Genomic DNA, 20399 nt, shown 5'->3' on the forward strand with positions numbered 1-20399 from the left:
CCGGGGCGCCTCTGGACCTCCGGTTCTGGCATCCCCCGCGGATGCCCAAAGACTCCGCCTTCCCAGGAGTCCCCGCGGCCCTGCGAAGATGGCGGCGACACCGGCCCTGCTTTCCTGAGGCGGCTGCGATGGAACCTCCTCCAGCTCCGGGGCCGGAGCGGCTCTTTGACTCGCACCGGTAAGCGCTGCGGAGGGAAGAGGCCGGTCAGCGCGTTCTCTCGGCTTCGGCGCCTGATCGCGTCGCCTCTCGCCGCAGGCTCCCGAGCGACGGCTTCCTGCTGCTCGCGCTGCTGCTCTACGCTCCGGTCGGCCTGTGTCTCCTGGTTCTGCGCCTCTTCCTAGGGCTCCACGTCTTCCTGGTCAGCTGTGCTCTGCCCGACAGCGTCCTCCGCAGGTGCGGACTGCGGTGCCCCGGGAGCATCGGGGCTGGGCCTGGGTCAAGACCGCACAGTCACTGCCGCCTGTGTCCCCAGGTTCGTGGTGCGGACCATGTGTGCAGTGCTGGGGCTCGTGGCCCGGCAGGAGGACTCCGGACTCCGGGATCACCGCGTCAGGGTCCTTATTTCCAACCATGTCACACCTTTTGACCACAACATAGTCAACCTGCTCACCACCTGTAGCACCGTGAGTGGGGGCGAGGCCGAGAGCGCCACCGGGTGGCTCCCCAGGCCCGAGCTCAGTGCTCACCTCTACCCATTAGGGTTCTCTTGGGGAACACCGATCTTTTCCCTCACCCCATAAGCACCACCCCACGTGTTACCTTTTTTCTTCTTTCCTGTTTGACATCCCCCCCCCCCCCCGTTCTCTCCTTGCTCTCTCTCCTCCCTGCTCTCAGCCTCTACTCAATAGCCCCCCCAGCTTTGTGTGCTGGTCTCGGGGCTTCATGGAGATGGATAGGCGGGTGGAGTTGGTGGAGTCACTCAAGAAATTCTGTGCTTCCACAAGGCTTCCGCCCACACCTTTGCTGCTCTTCCCTGAGGAAGAGGCTACCAATGGCAGAGAGGGGCTGCTGCGTTTCAGGTGGGTAAGCACAGATCTCTGACTCCAGTTTAGTGGACTGTGTCAAGCTCCTGGGTGAACCTGCTCCAGTTCATTTCCTGTCTGTCCACTTTTAGTTCTGTCCCCTAAATTCTTAATTCCTTGATTATTTGCTCATGTAGTTGGACAGCTTCCTGTTTAAGTCAGGTTTGTGTTGTTGGCCGAGCTCTGCTGGACTCTGTCCGATCCTACTCTCTCTTTCTTAGTTCGTGGCCATTTTCTATCCAGGACGTAGTACAACCTCTTACGCTGCAAGTTCAAAGACCGCTGGTCTCTGTGGTGAGTACATGCTGGACAGGAAATCTCTGGGGTTTGGAGGGGAAGTTTTCCCACCTCTGGCCGTTGCTTAGACCTCACTTCATGCCCTCCCCTCAGACGGTGTCAGATGCTTCCTGGGTCTCAGAACTGCTGTGGTCACTTTTCGTCCCTTTCACGGTGTATCAAGTAAGGTACTAACTGTCCTCAGTTTTGGTGGCTGGGAAGATGCTCATTTCAAGGTCAAAGAAGTAGTGACCTCTGCCCTGTCTGTCTGTGGATTTGTTAATGTCAGAGTTCCACCACAGAGGCAACACTTCCCCCTTCACCTCCCCCTCTCATCACCATTGTCCCAAGATAGCTGGGGAAGGGATGACATCCTTAGCCCTGGTGCCTTAACAGGGTACTGCTTTGTTTTCTGTAGGTGGCTTCATCCAGTTCATCGGCAGCTTGGGGAGGAGAATGAGGAGTTTGCACTCCGTGTACAACAGGTAGTAGTGAGCAGAGGCATGGTGGAGGTGGGGCCCCTCTTCAGGGTGGGGTAGAAGGACTGAAGTCGCTATAGTTATAACCTTCCAATTCTCCCTAGCTGGTGGCCAAAGAATTGGGTCAGATAGGGACACGACTCACTCCGTCAGACAAAGCAGAACACATGAAGCGACAGAGACACCCCAGATTACGCCCCCAGCCAGGTGTGTGGTCTCTGTGCTCAAAGACATGAGCTTGGGTGGTGGCTTCACCTTCTTATGCTTGTCAACTGCTTTCTTAGTTCTCCACTCACCTAATTTATTTATTTTATTATTTTTTTTTAACAGCACAGTCTTCCTTCCCTTCTTCTCCTAGCCCTTCCTCTGATGTACAGCTGACAACTCTGGCTCAAAGAGTCAAGGAAGTTTTGCCCCATGTGCCATTGAATGTCATCCAGAGAGACCTGGGTATGGGAAAGGGTAGCTTCACAGAATGACAAGGCAAAGCAAAAGTGGGTTGTGACAGAGAGGGTGTACAGGAAATGGACACTCTACTCCTCTCTTCTTAGCCAGGACTGGGTGTGTAGACTTGACCATCACGAATCTGCTTGAGGGGGCTGTGGCTTTCATGCCTGAAGATGTTTCTGAAGGATCTCAGTCCCTGCCCTCAGCCTCTGCCCCAAAGGTGAGACCCAGGAGTAGTCAAGGCCAAGACTTAGGGTATGTTGGGGCAGTCTCTTTGCTCCCTGTCCCTGCCTCTTTGATGTTGAGGCCCTAGCACAGTACCTCTCTTGCAAAGTAGGCATTCGATGGGTGTTTAATGATGACTTCGCAAGCCCTCTGACACTGTGATCACCTCAGTTCCCCAGCTCTGGCCCGGTGACCCCTCAGCCCACAGCCCTAACATTTGCCAAGTCTTCCTGGGCCCGTCAGGAGAGCCTGCAGGAGCGCAAGCAGGCACTGTATGAATATGCAAGAAGGTGAGGGGGTTAGAGGACAACGTAGGAAGGAACAAGTTGGAGAAGGGCCTGATGAAGCTAATGTGACAACGCCTACACACTGTCTCTCCCCATGTCCACAGGAGATTCAGAGAGAGACAGGCCCAGGAGGCTGACTGAGCCCAAAGGAACAGGATGGTACCCAGAGCCGCAGGACGGAGACTGGGGGCAGCCCTCACCCAGCTCACAACAGGCCGAATGAGTGGGTGGTAAAAAGGGAGGGGTGGAGCTCCCCCAATGTCACATTAAATTCAGGGTTTTCACTCAAGGTCTCTGTTGCCTCTCTGGGTTTCAAAAGCCCCTTGAGCAGGTTCCTTTTCCTCAGTTGAAGAGTATATGGGTGAGGATGGTCAGAATGAAACTAAAATTATCTAAACTGAAAACTGGATCCCAGCTTGGCTTTGTCACTGTAAAACTACAAGTCCCAGAATGCATTTCATGAGCACACTCCTGTCAGGTTCACACATGCTCAGGTTCCTAGCTAAGTTAACTTAGGTGGAGCAAAAGGCTCCACCCCCAAAAGCAAGCTCCGTGATTGGAATTGGAGCTGAGCCTCAGGGTGGGGCCTGGCCCGGAATTTACCTTTGTACTCCAGGTAGGTCTGGGTGGTTCCTGTCTGGGTGTGTTCAGAACTGACTGCCATCCTGACGTGTCTCTCAGAGCTGCTGGCAGGTTTGAATCCAGGATCCTTATGACCCTGCTATCCCACTCTGTCTTTCCCAAATTTCATACTTTTTTCCCTCCCTTGGGTCCTTCCCACAGATTACTATGCTTCATGTAACTCCTGCTGCCCCTGTACTAGTCACGAGATCTTTACGACCCAACTACAAACAGGGTAAAAGTCCACTTGTGGTGGCCCCTCAGAAACACCCTGCACTGCTTCCCGGAAAGCAAGTACCTCTGGGAAGAATGGACCCCAAGGCGTTATCCTCTGTGGGTTGAGGTTGGGAATCAAGCTGAAATGGGAATTTGGTATCAGTCACCAGATTTAAGGCCTTACTGGCTGCCCTACTTTCCGTAGGTTCTATGGACAGCCACCATGGCCTCTGGGCGGGCAGAAGAGTCTGAACCAAGTCTTGGGGAGTCTGAACTGGCTGTGAACCCCTTTGATGGGCTCCCCTTCTCTTCCTGCTACTATGAGCTGCTTGAGCAGCGCAGAGCCTTGCCCATCTGGGCTGCTCGCTTCCTGTTCTTGGAGCATTTGGAGAGTAGCCCCACTGGAGTGGTGCTGGTATCTGGGGAGCCTGGCTCTGGCAAGAGCACCCAGGTGGAGGAAGATTGTGGGAATGGGCAAAGGGCGGGGTTAAATGTGCCTTTTCCTGGGTAAAGAATAGGGATGTGGTGATCAAATAGATAGCTTTGGCCGCCCCCAGGGGGTGGTAAAGGTTCAGGAATCTCGATTCAGTTGGCCGTAGTTCCTGCAGCCCTTGTGTCTCAGGTCCTCCAATCCCCTGACCAATGGCCCTTCCCTCTCCCCACGCCAGATTCCTCAGTGGTGTGCAGAGTTTGCACTGGCCAGGGGATTCCAGACAGGCCAGGTTACTGTCACTCAGCCCTACCCTCTAGCAGCCATGAGCCTGGCTTCAAGGGTGGCTGATGAGATGGACCTGACCCTGGGTCATGAGATTGGATACAGCATCCCTCAGGAAGACTGCACTGGCCCCAACACCATGCTCAGGTGGGCCATTTGCAATCTCATTCCCTTTATTAGTGGGAACAAGCCCAGTTGTCTGGCTCCTCCCCACCCCCTTGGCTTAACCTGCCCTTGAGTCATGCACAGTACAAACCACCATCACCACAAGGTACAAGTGTGAACCAACTGTCCTCAGCAAAGATGTGAGGTCACACTTAGTGGTCCACAGGCTTCGGAAGTCCATGACAACATCTTTTTCTGACCTTCAACATCAAAATCTAGGCACCTGGGTTTGGGTCTGGTTGGTGTCCACACTGACTCCCCGCCACTACCAATGTCAACAGGTTCTGCTGGGACAGGCTGCTTCTGCAGGAAGTAGCCTCCACCAGGGGCCCTGGAGCCTGGAGTGTGCTGATTGTGGATGAGGCTCAGGAGCGGTCAGTGGCCTCAGATTTACTGCAGGGGCTCCTTCGAGACACCAAACTGAGAAACCTTCCAGGGGATCCCAGAGTGGTTGTGGTCACTGACCCAGCCCTTGAACCCAAACTCCAAGCTTTCTGGGCCAATTCCCCCATTGTGCGTGTACCCAGAGAGCCTGGTGGAAATCCCACTCTTGTCTACAGGGACACTGTCCCTACTGACCTAGTGGAAGCTGCCTGCCAAGCTGTGCTTGAGCTGTGTCGGCAGGAAGAGGCGCCTGGAGATGTGCTGGTGTACCTGCCCAGTGAGGAGGTAGAGTGAAAAAGAGGATTATGGGAAGCCTTCCTTTGCTGCCGTCCTGTCCCAGGAATGGGGCAGCACATGTTAGAGATAGTGGTTGGGTTTACTCTGCTGGAGTCTTGGTGGCAGAACCAAGACTTAGGAATAAAGAAATGCCACCCAGTTCTAAAATCCCTTATGATGCAGAGCGTTGTGCACAGTGAACTGAAACTATAATGTCCCCACCTTTAGAAGTGTGTGTATTTCCTATAAGTGAAGGGCCTTAGCTTTCATCAGTTTGTCAAAGATCTGTGCTCCCCCCCAAAAAAAGGTAAGAACCGCCCTAATGCCCCACCCCTCTCCTTAGGAAATTTCCCTGTGCTGTGAATCCTTGTCCAGGGAGTTGGGGATGTTGGCTGTCCCAGGGCCTCCACCACGGGTACTGCCCCTTCACCCAGGCTGTGGTCAAGCCATCCAAGCTGTGTACGAGGACACAGACATGAGTGTCCGGAAGATTGTGGTCACTCATTGGCTGGCAGATTTCTCCTTCTCCCTGCCTTCCATCCAGCATGTCATTGACTCAGGACTGGAACTCCGCAGCGTGAGTGAGAGAGATGAGGGGGAGTGGAGCTGCAGATGGAAATGGACCACTCTGATCTGTCTTGGCCTTGTTGGGGCGCTGTATGACAGGTTTACAGTCCTCGGATCCGGGCAGAATCCCAGGTGTTGAGACCAATTAGCAAGTGTCAGGCAGAGGCAAGACGACTTCGGGCAAGGGGGTTCCCACCAGGTAAGAGCCTTTGCCTCAGACCAAAAAGAAAACAGAAGTCATCTCACACAAGCCGTGAGAAATAACTTCCAAGGCCTTTCTCCTCTCAGGATCCTGCCTCCGCCTGTACTCTAAGTCCATCCTAGAACTAGAGGCACCCCCACTGCCCCACCCCAAAGTATTGGAAGAGAATCTGAGCTCCCTGGTGTTGCTACTAAAGAGGAAACAGATTGCAGAGCCAGGGGAGTGCCACTTCCTGGACCGGCCTGGTGAGCCCCCATCCTGCCCCGGGGCTGCCTCTGACTGCAGGCTCAGGCTGATGTCCAAGCCCTGTGTCCCCACCAGCACCAGAAGCACTGATGCAGGCCCTGGAAGACTTAGACTATCTGGCAGCGCTGGATGATGATGGGGACCTGTCCGACCTGGGGATCATTCTGTCGGAGTTTCCCCTACTCCCTGAGCTGGCCAAAGCCTTGCTGGCCTCCTGCGAGTTTAACTGTGTGGACGAAATGCTCACTCTCTCCGCCATGCTCACTGGTATATGTCTAGCTTTAATCTACCTTGGGTTAGGAATTGGCCACTTGTTAGTAGGAACTTTGGGTTTTTTGCTGTGCTAGGAACCTTACCCAGGGCCTCAGATATGTTAGCCAGTTTCTCAGCCCTGCACTAAGGTGAAGCCAGAATCAGTGCCTTCCCACCCCTCAAGTGCAAAGGGAGCCAGGTGTCTTCCCATCTCTATCATCTCACAACTTCCTTCTCTAATGCTGCTTTCTTCTTGGGGTCCATCATCTTACCCACACTGTGACTGGATCCACTCACCTGTCCTCCTTTGCCCTCCTCCCCCTTCAGCTATGTAGAGTCATAACCCCTATCAGAATCTATCCTGGGTATGGTTCACCTGCTGAGTTCCAGCAGCAAAACCATCTCCCCCTGGAATGACAGCTCCTAGTGAGGTTCCAGATAGTTAACTGGAGGGACACCTTTGAGCATTTACTCACAACCTTCTGACACAAGAATGCTCACCACTTCCCACTTCCAACTGTCCCTTTCCTCTGTCTTTGTGATGTCATTTTTATTTGGGGGGGATCTCTGGTCTTTTTATTTGTGTTTAGTGCTTACATGTGCGTGTATACTTGTGTATTAAAGTGCATACACTCTGAGGCCAGAGGATGTCAAATGTCCTGCTCTTTCCCTCTCTACTTTATTCCCTTGAGATTGGGTCTCTTACTGAATCTGGAGCTAGGCTGGCATCCATCAAGCCCAGTTTCCTCCTGTCTCCTCCTGCTACAGTTTAAGGTTACAGGTGTGTTTGGCTCTTTCAGGCAGCAATTTCACAGGTACCTGGAATTTGAACTTAGGTCTCATGCTTGTGTAATAAGTGCTCTTAACCACTGAACCACCTCCCCAGCCATCTGCCTTCTTTTTTGAGACAGGATCTTGCTATGTAGCCCAAGGTGGCCTTCAATTTGAGATCTTTGGCTCAGTCTCCTGGATGCTGAGATTATAGGTGTCACCACCATTTCATCCCACCTCTTTGGTCATCCTGTCTTCATCTCTCCATTGGGATTCTCATCATCTACTTTTCCATTGTAAATTCCCCTCAGGGTTCTAGCCTTTGACTTGTGTGTCTTCTCATTCTCAGAACTCTGAGCAAGTCCATCCACGCCCACAGTTCAGTGCTGCCTCTGCATTTGAAATTCCCAAACTATACTTTGCATCTCCCTACTAGGACCATTTAAACAAACAAGCAAACAGGGTCTCACTGTGTAGAGAGGGCTGGTGTCTAACTCTCAGGAATCTGCCTGCCTCTGCCTCCCAAGTCCTAAGATAAAAGGGCTGTGCCACCATTCCTGCCCCTCCCCTCCCCACCCCACCCCTGCCATTCTTTTAGATCTTAGGAAAATGGAGAGGCAAAAGGAAGGTGAGTCAGGCAGTGGTGGCACTCGCCCTTAATCCCAGCACTTGGGAGGCAGAAGCAGGCTGGTCTCTGAGTTCAAGACCAGCCTGATCTACAGAGCAAATTCCAGGATAGACTCTAAAGCTATATAGTGAAACCCTGTCTCCAAAAACAACAACAAAAAGGTAAGGAGGAAGAAGAAGAAGAAAGATGGATACAGGGAAAAATGAAAAGAGGAAGGAGAGACATCCAACTCCTGAAGAATTCCCCCACACACCAAGATTTTATTTTTATGTATATGCCTGCAGGTCTGTCTGTACATCACAGCATGCAGTACCTGCAGGTGCCATAAGAGAGCGTCTGATTCCTTCCCCCAACTGAAGTTTAGGTGATTATGGGTCACCATGTGAGTGCTGAGAATCAGACGTAAATCCTCTACAAGAGTAGCCAGTGCTCTTAACTGCTAAACAATCTCTCCTGTGTCCCTCTCTTTTTAAAAGGTATTATTACTGTGCATGATGTATGATGTGGCATGGCAGCGGTGTGCCATAGCTCATGTGTGGGCAGGGGACAGAATTGATTCTTTCCTTCTACCTATATGTGGATTCTGGGGATCGAACCCAGAGCCCAGAGCTTACTGGGGAGATTGTATGTATGTATGTATGTATGTATGTATGTGTGTATAGATGTGTGTATATGTGTATATAGTTTTTAAAAGATTTTTATTTATTATGCATACACATACAGTATTCTGTATGTATGTTTGCCTGCACACCAGAAGAGGGCATCAGATCTCATTATAGAAGGTTGTGAGCCACCATGTAATTGCTGGAAACTGAACTCAGGACCTCTCCAGCCCCAATTTTATTTATTTTTTTTTTAAAGACTGGTTTTGCTTTGGAGCCCAGGCTGGCCTGAAATCCACTGTATATCCCAAGCTAGTTTCAAACTTGCACCAATCCTCCTGCCACAGCCTCCCAGGCAGTGGGATTACAGGCATGTGCCACAAATTACTTTCTTACGTCAACATTCCTCTTCTACAGCTCTTCTAGACTATGCAAACTCTTTTGCCTCACACTGTCAGCCTCTTACCCTGACTATACATACAGACCACTCCAGCTTCCCTTGCCATTCTGCCATATGTCACCCATCCCACCCAAACCAGATGGAAGAGGAAGAAAGTGCTCCAAATAAGCCATGCCATTAACCTTTGTGCCATGCTGTTCCCACAGTCTCAAATGAGCCCAATGTCCCTTCCCCATTCATGCTTCTGACACTGACCCAAGGAGCTCATGCTTTTCTCCCACCACCAAAGCCTGGGTCAACTCACCTTCTCTTTGCTTCTGGAATGCCAGACACACTTGTTTTTCTTACCTGTGCACTTCCCTGTTGGGCTGTCCTACCAGACTTGGGGGGCAGAGTACATGCATCAGTGTGCTTGCGTTCAACAGTTAGAGGAAAGAGCTCATTTTTTCTGCTAGACTGACTGGACAGCAAGCTCCAGGATCTGCTTGTCTGCCTGTCAGGTTCTGGGGTTACAGGAATAGCTAGAAGTGCTGTTTTTTTTGTTTGTTTATTTTTGTTTTGTTTTGTTTTATGTGGGTGGTGGGGACTCAAATTCAAGTCTTCCTTCTCATACAGCAAGTACCCACTGACTGAGTCATCTACCCAGCCTTTCTCCTACCAGATTCTAATCTCCTTAAAGGCAAAAACTTTCATTTCCAGCCATCAGTGTCTATGGGAGATGGATTCGAGAACTCTCTGTGGATCCCATAATCCACTGGTGCTTCAGTCTCTCAGGATAGAATGCTGTAGTGCTTGAACACAACCTGTACACATTCTCCTACACACTTTCCATAACCTCCAGATTACTTACAGTACCCTGCAGTGTGTGTAACATTATGTAAATGGTACCCTGTATGACTTGAGAAATAACGGCAGAGGGTGATCTGTAGATTCGGTTTCTTCTGAAGACTTTCAGTCCACAGTTGGTTGAATCCACAGATGCAGAGCCATGGCTGTGGAGGGCTGGCTGCATTTGAAATGCAGAGCACCCAGAACTTATTGTCTTTTGAATTAGGCTCCCAGAGGATTATTCTTACTTTCTCAGTATTCTATCTGTGCTGCTGTCCTCCTGATTCCTCCCAAACCACCTTCCTGTCTCCTGCCTCCAGCTGCTCCTGGGTTTACCCGTCCTCCACTGTGTGCAGAAGAGGCTGCCTTGCGTAGGGCCCTGGAACATGCAGACGGCGATCACAGCTCTCTGATCCAGATTTATGAGGCCTTTGTACAAAGTAAGTGGCTCACCCTGCACCCTCAGAGACTCCCAGGAAATACCCAATCAGCAGACGGACCTCTGTGGGCAAGAAGAATGCCCCCTCTGGCCTGGGGGCATTCTTTGTGCCAGTCTCAAGGACTTGATTATAGCTGTTTCCTTTCTTTTCCTAGGTGGAGCAGATGAGGTTTGGTGTCAGGCTCGGGGTCTAAACTGGGCAGCATTGTGCCAAGCCCGTAAACTCCGAGCAGAACTCGTGGAACTCATGCAACAGATTGAGCTTCCCCTGTCCCAGCCAGCCTTTGGCTCTGAGCAGAATCGCAGAGACCTTCAGAAAGCACTGTTGTCAGGATTCTTCCTCAAGGTTGGAGAGGGGCCCGAGCATGATACAATGCAAAGGCATTCTGTCTGGTGTGGTGGTGCACATCTTTAATCCCAGCACTCCAGAGGCCAGCCAAGCTCTCTAAGGTTGAGGCCAGCCCGATCTACATAGTAAGTTCTAGGACAGCTACATAGTGAGATTCTGTCTCCAAAAGGGGAGGGGGGCACGGCTGGAGGGTTGGCTTAGCAGTTAAGGGCACTTACTGCTCTCTCAGAGGTCCCATGGGACCCAGGTTCAGATCCTAGCACCCACATGGTGGCTTACAATCATCCTTAATTCCAATTCCAGAATTCCAGAATTCAACACTTTGCCAACCTTCAAGGGTTGGCATATGGTGTGCATATATACATGCAGGCAAAACACTCATACACATGAAGTAAAATAAATAGTTATTGTTTTAATTTTAGGGAAAAAAGAATCAAAAGGGAGGTTAGGGAAAGAGAGCTGAGTAGGTAAAGCACCTTGCTTCCATCTCAAGGGCAGCCTTGATCCCAGAACTGTGGGCTCACTTGTCGTTCGGGCACTGGGGAGGCAGAGACACCCGGGCCCCTGGCGCTGTCTAGCAGCCACCCTAGCCTGTTGGCATGTTCCAGGTTCTGCCCCTCCCAAAAAGGATGGATGGCACCTGAGGGAGAGCACCCACAATTGACACCTGAAGATTAACACACATGTACTTCCATGAACACACACAAACACACGTGATTTCTTAGAACCAGAAGTCTGAGGGTTTGGAGGACAAGGGGCCATGGAAAATGCCATATGGTAAAGCAAGGAGCAGTCCACAACTGAAGATTCACTTTTAGGCTCTACAATACTCTTAATTCTTTCAGCCTCCCATATTTTCTTTTTTTGTGGGGGGTGTTGGGGTTTTTCTGTTTGCTTGTTTGTTTGCTTGTTTTATTTTATTTTGTTTTGAGACAGGGTTTTTCTATGTAGCCCTGGCTGTCCTAGAACTCACCTTGTAGACCAAGCTGGCCTCAAACACCTGTTCCTTCTGCCTCTACCTCCCTAATGCTGGGATTACAGGTGTGTGCTGCCACACCCAGTATTGCCCCCCTTTCTTTTTTTCACCTTTTTTTCACTCTGTTACTTATTCCATCCATGTATTTGTGTTTCAATGAGGTGGCCCAAGACATAGATGGCACTGGAAATTACCTGCTTCTCACTCATAAGCATGTAGCCCAGCTGTCTTCATGCTGCAGTTACCGAAATCGCAGGGCTCCAGCTCAGCCACCTGCCTGGGTACTGTACCACAGCTTCTCCATATCCAAAGACAACTGCCTGTGCATCGTCTCTGAGATTCAACCTCAGATGTGAGTTTCTTTTCTTTTCTTTTTTTCCTTTGGTTTTTTGAGACAGGGTTTCTCTGTGGCTTTGGAGGCTGTCCTGGAAACTAGCTCTTGTAGACCAGGCTGGTCTCGAACTCACAGAGATCCGCCTGCCTCTGCCTCCCAAGCGCTGGGATTAAAGGCGTGCGCCACCACTGCCCGGCAGATGTGAGTTTCTTAACCCTCACTCTCCCTTTATCTCCCACGGACAGAGACCAAACCTAAGGGTGGGAGTGAGTGGGACTTAAGAAGAGGGTTGCGGTAACATGAACAGAGAGGTTTGTGAAAGGGAGGAGGGGAAACACAGTTAATCCCACTCTGACTTTCTCTAACAGGCTGGTGGAGCTAGCCCCTCCCTACTTCCTGAGTAACTTGCCCCCCAGTGAGAGCAGAGACTTCCTGAACCAGCTAAGAGAAGGACCAGCAGCAGAGGCCGAATCTTCCTCTCCCCAGGAGTATGGGGATGGCTGTGTTCTGCAGTGAGCTGCCTAAGGAATGGAGCCAACCTCACCACATAGTGCCAAGGCAGTCGGCCAGTCTTAGAAATTCAAAGTGCAGGGTCAAATATATTCCCGGAACCCAAAAGCCAAGAAACGGTGGGAGGGGAGGAAACATTGGGAGCCACAGTCCAGAAGGAACCAGTCCTTTCTCCTTTGCCGATGAGCAAGCAGGGCTCACTCCACCCATGTTGCCCCACACAACCTTGCACTCTCCTTGGGACTATAAAAGAGTTTCCTATGATGCCAAGTTTGATTTTGGTTCTTCAGCGCCATATACAACATCAATGAGTCAGAGATGACACCTTAGAAATGAGGCTGACTTCCTCAGGGGCAACCTGTTCCCTCCTCCCATCTCAGACCATGCCTTTGGGCTGCCTGCCATAGGCGTCATTATCAGAATGCAAGTGGTCTGGCTACCACAGGTCTCTGTCCTTGTCACAGTGCTCCAGCCTCTGCCAGAGACAAGCTGGGGACACTGGAATGAGACAAAGTACTTCCTTTAAACCAGAAAGCTTCGCAACCATCCTCCAGCTCAACTATTGAAAAGCCTACCGTAGCCTCTGACTCACCTACAGTCTGGTCTTTCTGATTTTTCATTCCATCTAGCGTGCACGTGAGTGTGTGTGTGTGTGTGTGTGTGTGTGTGTGTGTGTGTGTGTGTACACTCATGTGCATGTACAAGCACACCATAACTCATGGGCAGAGGACAATTTGTAGAAATGGGTTCACTTCTTCCACCAAGTTGGTCCGAGGGCTCAAACAGATCATCAGGGTTAGTTGCAAGTGCTGTAACCTGCTAAGCCGTCTCCTAGAGTCTTTCTAACTAAAAGGTGTCATGTTCGGTGTCTTTCTGTCTGTCTGGGTACTCCTTCCCTCCGTCCTTAGTCTATTAATTTCTGAACCACCACCATCCTGCACATTGTATGTATATTTGTGGAATATGGTGGAAAGAAAGGCTTAATCCATGGAACTCCCCAGAGTTCCCTCCCCTGGGGATCTTAGCCTCACCACTCCATCTATCTCCACCCCTGTGTTGTTAGTGAGCTCCCCCAAAGGCAGGAATCTGGAACTTTTTTCTCTCCAGATCTAACATTAGTTTTGCCCACAGGTCCCCAGTTTTCCTCCCTGGTCCCGCGGCACCACTGACTTCCTGACCTCCACATCACCAGTCAAGATTCTTAGGTTTGCCAGTCCCAATGCGTTACTTGCTCACTCTAACCCTGGGTCCATGAACTGTCCAAGGCTCCTCCTCTTGGTTCTCTGCCCTGTATGGCACCAGAGCCAGATTCTCTTCCTAGATTTTACCGTCTGAGTATATAAATATCTATCTTACCTACAGCATAGGTGCACTGTGACTCTCAAGATTTGGGGGGTGGGGGAGCGCAGGTTAGACACACGACAATGTGAGACTTGAGTCAAGAAGGAATCCTTAGCGATTGTTTTACCGTGGAGGGGATGAGGTGGACAACCCAGTCCCTGTCACAGTCATCAACATTCACGAGTACCAACACCTCTTCCGTTACCCCGAAGTCCTTGATATCTTCACACTAGCTCAGTGGCCCCTTCTCAGTGACACCTGAGCTCTGAGCCCACTCTGGGCAGAATCGCGAGTACCTTGCTGCATCCTTGCCGCCCGCATTCACTATGTCCTGCAGGTTGCCCCCGAGACTCAGGTTCCAACGGGTCCGAAAATGCCGTGAAGGGCAGAGTCAAAGTGCAGGCCAGGGGCCGCTGGTGGGCGAGGAGCCTCGGAAGACAATCGCAGGCTTTCAGCTCCACACGCTCGCTCCCCGCTGCGCTGGCGGCACTGCACACGGCCACGGTGGCGCTCCTCGGGTAGGGGTCGCTCACACCACCGAAGCGAGCCCAGACACCGAAGCCACCTTGTTGTCCTCGGCCCAGGGCTGCAGATTCTGCAGCGCGAAGAGCGAAGAGTTGTGCAGGCAGAGCGGGTCCGGGGGCAGCGGCGGCCGCAGCGGCCGGGGCAGCGCGTCCTGCTGCAGGTGCAGCAGCAGGCGGCCCGCGCGGTGCCGCTCTGCCTCGCGCTCCTCCGCCGTCTGGCGCCTGGGCGGGCGGAGAGCCGGGGTCAGCGGACGGCCCGGCCCTTCCCCGCCACTCGGCCCGCCCGCGCCCCGCTTCTCACCGCCACTTGGTGCGTCGATTCTGGAACCAGGTCTTGACCTGCGCGTCCGTCATGCGCAGGGCCTTGGCCAGCGCCGCCCTCTCTGCCGAAGCCAGGTATTTCTGGCGCAGGAAGCGGCGCTCCAACTCCAGCACCTGCGAGCGGGAAAAGGAGGTGCGCGGCTTCTTGCGCTTCGGGGGGGTCCGGTTTTGGTAGGGGTGGCCTATGCGACGTGTCCCAGAGAAGGGCGAGAGCGCAGCTACGGGGTGGAAGATCAGGGCAAAGTTTGGGGGTGGTCCGAGGTGACACTGAGAAGAGAGCCCCTAGTCCTTACCGGGCCCCGCATCCACGGAGGCCTCGTTCCAAAAGGGGCCTAGGAAGAATGGGGTCCCTCCCAAACTTCCCCCTGCCCCTCCTCGCGGTGGACACCGGAGGGCTGCAGAGGAAGGGCGCATGCACCCGACGACAGCAGCTCTCTCCTCAATGCCTCTCCTCTGTGGGACCGAGAAATGTGGGGTCGCGGAGGGGATGAGCAGAGGGGAGGGAGAAAGGGGTAAAGGGGTTGGAGCAGAAAGCTAAGAGGGGTCTACGAGGGAAGAAGGGGTTGGGCAATCTCACCCGTGAGCCTGTCCTTCGCAAAGCGGCGGCCGCTGTCCATCCAGGGGAAGGTGAGTCCGGCTAGGCCCCCGGCGCCGCCCAAACCCGAGGGTCCGGGCACCGCGGGGGCCGCACCCGAGGGCGGCGGCACCGGCAGCGGGCGGTGCGCGGGGACGCGGATCACGCCGCCCGGGCCCACTCCGGAGCCTCTGGGCAACGGGGCCAACGAGCCAGCTGGAGCGTAGCCCGAGGCTCCGTGGAATCCACCCGAGAACGCCGCACTCTCCCCGTGGCTCTGGCCCGCCTGACCCTGGCCCAGACCTCCCCCCGGGGGTTCGGGGCCGCTCAGGATCTGATCGATGCCGAAGCTGATGGGTTCGTGGTGCGGAAGGTGGTGCGGAGCCAACACTGCGGGCTCCATGGGTCCAAGCCGGAGAGGACCTGGAGGCTGGATGGCTGGGAAGGGTGTCTCTGACGGCTGCGGGAGCCTGGCGGCGGCGCGCTCGGGGCAGCGGCTTCAGGGGCCCGCGGGACTGGCCACGGCCGGGCGACGGGGCCCCCGGGACAGCAGCATCCCTGTGCACCGGGCGCAGCCGCGCGCGTGCCCGCCCCTCCCGGGCGTCCGCGCAGGGACTCGCATCCCGGAGGAGCGTGGCCGGCGGGGGTCCCGGGAGCGCAGGTGGACGCTAGGCTGCCCAGGCCACTGCCCGAGTCCGATGTGGAGAGGGGTGGCCAGCTCAGGCAGGGGCAGTGACTGACAGATCGGGGCTCGGGTGGGCAGAGGGGGCTGAGGGAGGGCAGGGGCGGGGCCCTGCTGTTAAAGGGAAAGGGATGGCTGGATGTGCCAGGCGCAGGCAGAGGAGGGCGCGGGTGTCAGGAAGGCGCGGTGCGCGGGAGGGGCCGCTGACTCAGCCGGGATGCTCGCGCGCCCGCATCCTCTCCGGCCTCCGCCTTCGGGCTGCCTCAACCTCGCGGGTTCCTCGGCAGGTGCTTCTGTCCCCAGCCCCCACTCTTCGCCTCCCGATGGGTGCCGCTGGCCAGCTCCTGGATTCGTTGTGGCCACTACCCAAATGCCCTCTGAGACCAAATCTCGTTGTGGCTTCCTGGCTGTGTAAGAAGTGGCTGGGGGACGGCGATCCGCGACCAGGAGTCCTAGGAAGAGGCCAGGTGTGGGAAGCAGACGGTGACAGGGCGCGTTCGGTGGATTCGGGCAGGGAACGAACATCTGAGCGTGGGGTCGTGGCACACCTCCTGGCTTTTCCTGTAGCACTCCCCACCCTGGTCCTGACCGGCTAGGAATTGGTGCCCTGTTTCTTAGAATTTCGATTTTCTGAAATTGCTGTAAATCGGACCCGGGTCTCAAACGGACCAACCTGGGCCTCCACCGGATTCCACTCCTCTATTTTGCACTTCGGAAAGCTATCCTTCCACACTCTCTTCCCTTCTCTAAGGCGAAAGGGCGACATTGGGGACCCGCTGAGGCCGTGGGAGGCTCTCCGCTCCGCATCCTACAGACACTTCACCCCACCCAAGCCCCAGAAAACGCGCCTGGAGCGTGCCAGCCAAGGAGAGTGGGGGAAGGATGAAGCGGCTCAGTGACCTTGTGACCTCTGGGCGCGAACCCAGGAACTGAGAATATGTGACCTCGGTGTCCCTCCCTTGGATGGGACCCCTGCCGGGCGGGCCCCTAAGCCGAAGACACGCCCCCGCCGCCACCCTGCCCGGTGCAGGCCGCCATAATCGGGTTAGCTAGGCCGGAATTACATTACCTTCCCCAGCCCGCCCCGGCCCTGGGGGGGGCCCTGGCGCCTCCGAGCCGGTGAGACTGGGCCCGGGGAGGGGGGCAGCGGGTGGGCACCGAGGAGCTGCTCAGCTTGCCTTGGGCACGTCCTGGCCAGAAGACCCCGCCCTGCTCTGCAAGCCTGGACCCTCACCCCTGCCCGCCTCTGGGCTCTGCTCCACCCTGCGGCTTTCCCGCGTGAAGCGAAGTGCCTAGCAAGTATAGACCTCCCTGGGACTACAGTTGTGGTCGTTTCTCCGGGATCCCCCTGGGAAAGGCGCCCCTCCTTTCTTCCAGCAGATGGGCTGGCAGCCTGGCGCCTGGGGCAGGGTGAAGGGGTCTTTTCTCTCATGGGAACCAGGATATTTGGGCATCTGGACAGGGACATAAAAGTAGATAAAAGTAGGCCCTCCTCCCCAGTGTTCTCAGAAGCCTTCGGGGACGGGGGGCGGGGGTGGGGGGACATTAATACCAAGTGAGAGCTCTCTTCCACCTTGGCCACCTCTATCCTTTTCAGCTATTCCTTCCACCATACTGGCCACAGAACGCGCGTGGGGAGGGGAGCAGTTTGGCAATGGTGCTTTTTATGTAGGTCCCTAGAGACTATACTATCACTTCTACCTTCCACAGGACCCTCCCTGTTCTGAGCTACAGAGGGAGGGTACACCTAACATGAAGCCCCAAGCAAAGCACAGAGTACACCTCACTGCATGGACGTCTGGGGACCTGCCTGGCCTAGAAAAACAGCCTCCCCTTTTTCCCCCCAGCAGGGGAACTGGCTTGCAGGTGTGTTCAAGAAGGTGATCTTAATGAGGGCAAGTAACTGTGTCTCTCACCAAACTGAATAAATCCTTTTGAACACGTCCAAGAATGAGTCAATGAATGAGAAACAGACAAATTGGTGAAGACCTGACTTTCACCTTTTGAGGTCTGCGCAGGTGGCACTCACCCGCTGATGACCTTTTGAGGAGAATGGTCACAACTGGCAATACAAACAAATCTGGGAGCTAATGAGGAACCTGTCTAGTACCTGGCTATAAGGACCGAGGACATCCAATCTTGCTAGCCCTACCTGGGAGTTTCTCGCCCCATCTCTGCTTGAATGGTTCCTGCTAGTTCAAATTGAAGATGGAGGTTCTAGGTAAGTGCTCCGTCCTGCCCTACCCTATGCAATTGTGACACATGACCACAAGTGTTTCTTTTCCTCTCCCTAACCCCATTTTTTTTTAATGTTTGGGATTGTGTCTTGTGGTGATATATTGTTTATGATTTATTAAAGCCGCTGGTGGTGGTACACACCTTTAATCACAGGACTCAGGATTAAGGGGTAGATGGATTTCTGTTAGTTCAAGGCCACACTGAATACACAAAATTGATCCAGCCCTAAAAGAAACAGCTCACACAAAGGTGATCTCAGCACCTGGGATCACAGGCCTCTGATCCCAGCACTAGGGAGGTGGAAACAGGAGTGATATGGCTGGGTGAAGAAAGGCATATAAGGAGGAGATGGGAATTCAGAGCTTTTGCCTGTGAGGATTCGTGGAGACAGGATTGCCATTTCAGCTGGGTAGGGTAAGATCTACTGGCTTGGCCGCTTTGCTTCTCTGATCTTCAGCTTGAAGCTTGAGCCCCAATATCAGTCTCTGGGTCTTGTATTGTTTGTGTGTTTGTGCTACAGTGTCTTGCAATGTAGCTCAAGCTGGGCTTAAATTCTCCATCCCCCTACCTCCCTGACAGTAGGCTAATGGGCTTGCACCATCATACCCATTTACTCCTAAGTGTCTGACTCACTTGAAGAAGCTAAGTGCCCCACCGAGGCTCCTTCCCTTCCCTTCCTCCGTGAAGTTAGTTTTTCTTCAAGATGGCTCCAACTCTTATGTCACCATGTGTGTCAGCAGTTTAGTCTTTCCTATGCCCAGCTACCTCAGAATTTTCTCATTTGGACAGCCATTGCCTGACTTACCAAGTGAAATTTATATCTCTTCTTTCCCTTGTTATGTCCATGGCTATTGCCTCCATTTCTTCCACCTAACCTATTCTTGTGTTAACCCAGTGGAGACGGGTTCTTTTTTTTTTTTTTTTTTTTTTTTTTTTTTTTTTTTTTTTTTTTGCCTGGAACTCATTCTTTAGACCAGGCTTTCCTTGAACTCACAGGAATCCACCTGCCTCTGCCTCCTGAGGAACACCCAACAACCACTTATTTCTTGAATTTTCTTTTCTTAAAAAAATTAAGATTATATTTCTTTTAGTTCTCTCTCTCTCTCTCTCTCTCTCTGTGTGTGTGTGTGTTGTGTGTGGTGTGTGTGTGTGTGTGTGTGTATGTGTGTGTGTGTATGTGTGTGTGTGTATGTGTGTGTGTGTGTAGATGTACCACAGTATGAATGTGGAGGTCAGAGGACTACTTTGAGTCTGGTATCTCCTACCATGTGGGTCCCAGGGATCCGGAAGCAATCACCTTCACCTGCTGGACCATCTTGCCAATCCTTCCCTTTGGCTTCAATTTTGGTTTTATATTTTGCTTTGTTTGGGGCACTGGGGATTGAACCTAGGTCCTCATGCATGCTAGGCAAGTGTCCTACCCCTGAGCTACATCCCCAGCCCTGTTTTCTTATGTTCCTCTTGAATTCTGTAACATGGACTTCCATTGTTACTGCATAGAGCCTTCCTCCACTGGCTTTGTTGCTTCTACCGAAGAGCGTGAACGTGCTTCAGAGATCTGCCTTTAGCTTTTCTATGTCTGTTCAGGTTTCAGCCATTCCAGTAGCCTCAGTCCTCACACCCACCCAGACAGCATTGACACCTGACCTTTGAGCATCATCTCTCCAGTCTCACTTCTGTTCTAGATTTCTGGCCAACTCTACCCATCTCTCTTGAAGCCACCTTAAATCCAACAGGCTGGAGGAAATGCTCACTTTTCACAATTCTTATTCATCTTCTTACCTAGGCCTACCCAGGCAGGTCCCTGGCTGCTTCCTTCTGCCATGCTTTCCTTTGAAGTTTAGCATGTACCTACCCCCTCCTCCTTTGGACAGTCTTCCGTAACCCAGGCCATGAATTTACCATGTAGCCATGGTTGGCTTTGAACTCTGATCTTCCTGCCTCTACCTTCTGGGTGCTAAGATTACAGGTGTGTTTCATTTCTAGCTACAGTCCTTCCTTTCCATTGTTAAAAACCTTAATCTAAGCTATCACCAACACCTACATTCATTCATTTGTTCATTCAGAATGTTGTTTTAAAGATTTCTTTAAATTTTATGTCCGTGTGTGTTTGCCTTCTTGAGTTTATGTGTGTGCAACAGCGCTTCAGAGGCCAGGAGTGCTGGATCCTCATGAAGCTAGAGTTACAGGTAGTTGTGAGCCACCTGCCTAATGTGGATGCTGGGAACCAAACTCGTGTCTTCTGCAAGATCAGTGGGTGCTGTTAACTACCAAGCTGTCCCTCCAGCCACCGTTCAGAATATTTAATACCCACTATGTGCTCCGCTCTGGAGATATAATGTGAATAGCAGAGGGAAGGAAAAACACATTCTAATACAAAAGGCAGATTAAAAACTAGAAAAATATTAGAAACCAAAAATATATCTAATGCATAAAGACACATAATAGAAGAGAGAGAGAGAGAGAGAGAGAGAGAGAGAGAGAGAGAGAGGGTAGCACAT

At 52.8% G+C, this 20399-nt stretch overlaps 3 protein-coding genes across 9 annotated transcripts; 2 read left to right on the top strand and 1 right to left on the bottom strand.

The window, feature by feature from the left end:
• The first annotated feature begins 18 nt into the window (after nucleotides 1-18).
• On the top strand, nucleotides 19-3026 carry Aup1 (AUP1 lipid droplet regulating VLDL assembly factor). Of its 4 annotated transcripts, XM_027429435.2 has the most exons (12): nucleotides 19-178; nucleotides 257-394; nucleotides 474-624; nucleotides 836-1020; nucleotides 1245-1317; nucleotides 1414-1487; nucleotides 1718-1784; nucleotides 1883-1985; nucleotides 2109-2228; nucleotides 2330-2445; nucleotides 2622-2740; nucleotides 2842-3026. In XM_027429435.2, the coding sequence occupies exons 1-12, from the start codon at nucleotides 42-44 to the stop codon at nucleotides 2876-2878; spliced, it is 1320 nt and encodes a 439-aa protein (XP_027285236.1). In that variant the 5' UTR covers nucleotides 19-41; the 3' UTR covers nucleotides 2879-3026. The 4 variants fall into 4 exon arrangements, with proteins under 4 accessions (XP_027285236.1, XP_035304707.1, XP_027285237.1 ...); XM_035448816.1 differs by lacking the exon at nucleotides 2622-2740; XM_027429436.2 differs by lacking the exon at nucleotides 2842-3026 and having other exon boundaries at nucleotides 2563-2706.
• A 139-nt stretch (nucleotides 3027-3165) lies between these two features.
• On the top strand, nucleotides 3166-12488 carry Dqx1 (DEAQ-box RNA dependent ATPase 1). Of its 4 annotated transcripts, none has more exons than XM_035448813.1 (12): nucleotides 3166-3691; nucleotides 3780-4025; nucleotides 4243-4436; nucleotides 4736-5123; nucleotides 5458-5691; nucleotides 5781-5880; nucleotides 5970-6128; nucleotides 6205-6396; nucleotides 9931-10050; nucleotides 10205-10395; nucleotides 11536-11726; nucleotides 12077-12488. In XM_035448813.1, the coding sequence occupies exons 1-12, from the start codon at nucleotides 3527-3529 to the stop codon at nucleotides 12222-12224; spliced, it is 2328 nt and encodes a 775-aa protein (XP_035304704.1). In that variant the 5' UTR covers nucleotides 3166-3526; the 3' UTR covers nucleotides 12225-12488. The 4 variants fall into 4 exon arrangements, with proteins under 4 accessions (XP_035304704.1, XP_027285228.1, XP_027285229.1 ...); XM_027429427.2 differs by having other exon boundaries at nucleotides 3166-3648; XM_027429428.2 differs by having other exon boundaries at nucleotides 3166-3593.
• Nucleotides 12489-13943: 1455 nt separating this feature from the next.
• On the bottom strand, nucleotides 13944-15507 carry LOC113837067 (T-cell leukemia homeobox protein 2). Its single transcript, XM_027429439.2, has 3 exons — nucleotides 14982-15507; nucleotides 14385-14622; nucleotides 13944-14305 (listed from the first exon to the last, which is right to left on the bottom strand). The coding sequence occupies exons 1-3, from the start codon at nucleotides 15379-15381 to the stop codon at nucleotides 14089-14091; spliced, it is 855 nt and encodes a 284-aa protein (XP_027285240.1). The 5' UTR covers nucleotides 15382-15507; the 3' UTR covers nucleotides 13944-14088.
• Between the last annotated feature and the right edge of the window lie 4892 nt (nucleotides 15508-20399).

Source organism: Cricetulus griseus, chromosome 8, assembly GCF_003668045.3.
Source record: "Cricetulus griseus strain 17A/GY chromosome 8, alternate assembly CriGri-PICRH-1.0, whole genome shotgun sequence".
NCBI classification, from domain to species: domain Eukaryota; kingdom Metazoa; phylum Chordata; class Mammalia; order Rodentia; family Cricetidae; genus Cricetulus; species Cricetulus griseus.

What these genes read in the sequence shown, in the direction of transcription:
- Aup1 (XM_027429435.2), top strand. Translation starts at nt 42, where the DNA reads ATGCCCAAAGACTCCGCCTTCCCAGGAGTCCCCGCGGCCCTGCGAAGA. An exon ending in TGCTCACCACCTGTAGCACC is followed by an intron (nt 625 to 835) that starts GTGAGTGGGGGC and finishes CCCTGCTCTCAG; the next exon opens with CCTCTACTCAATAGCCCCCC. An exon ending in TTGCACTCCGTGTACAACAG is followed by an intron (nt 1,785 to 1,882) that starts GTAGTAGTGAGC and finishes AATTCTCCCTAG; the next exon opens with CTGGTGGCCAAAGAATTGGG.
- Dqx1 (XM_035448813.1), top strand. Translation starts at nt 3,527, where the DNA reads ATGCTTCATGTAACTCCTGCTGCCCCTGTACTAGTCACGAGATCTTTA. An exon ending in CCACTTCCTGGACCGGCCTG is followed by an intron (nt 6,129 to 6,204) that starts GTGAGCCCCCAT and finishes TGTCCCCACCAG; the next exon opens with CACCAGAAGCACTGATGCAG. An exon ending in TGTCAGGATTCTTCCTCAAG is followed by an intron (nt 10,396 to 11,535) that starts GTTGGAGAGGGG and finishes TGTTTCAATGAG; the next exon opens with GTGGCCCAAGACATAGATGG.
- LOC113837067 (XM_027429439.2), bottom strand. Translation starts at nt 15,381, where the DNA reads ATGGAGCCCGCAGTGTTGGCTCCGCACCACCTTCCGCACCACGAACCC. An exon ending in TGCGAAGGACAGGCTCACGG is followed by an intron (nt 14,623 to 14,981) that starts GTGAGATTGCCC and finishes TCCACCCCGTAG; the next exon opens with CTGCGCTCTCGCCCTTCTCT. An exon ending in AATCGACGCACCAAGTGGCG is followed by an intron (nt 14,306 to 14,384) that starts GTGAGAAGCGGG and finishes CCGCCCGCCCAG; the next exon opens with GCGCCAGACGGCGGAGGAGC.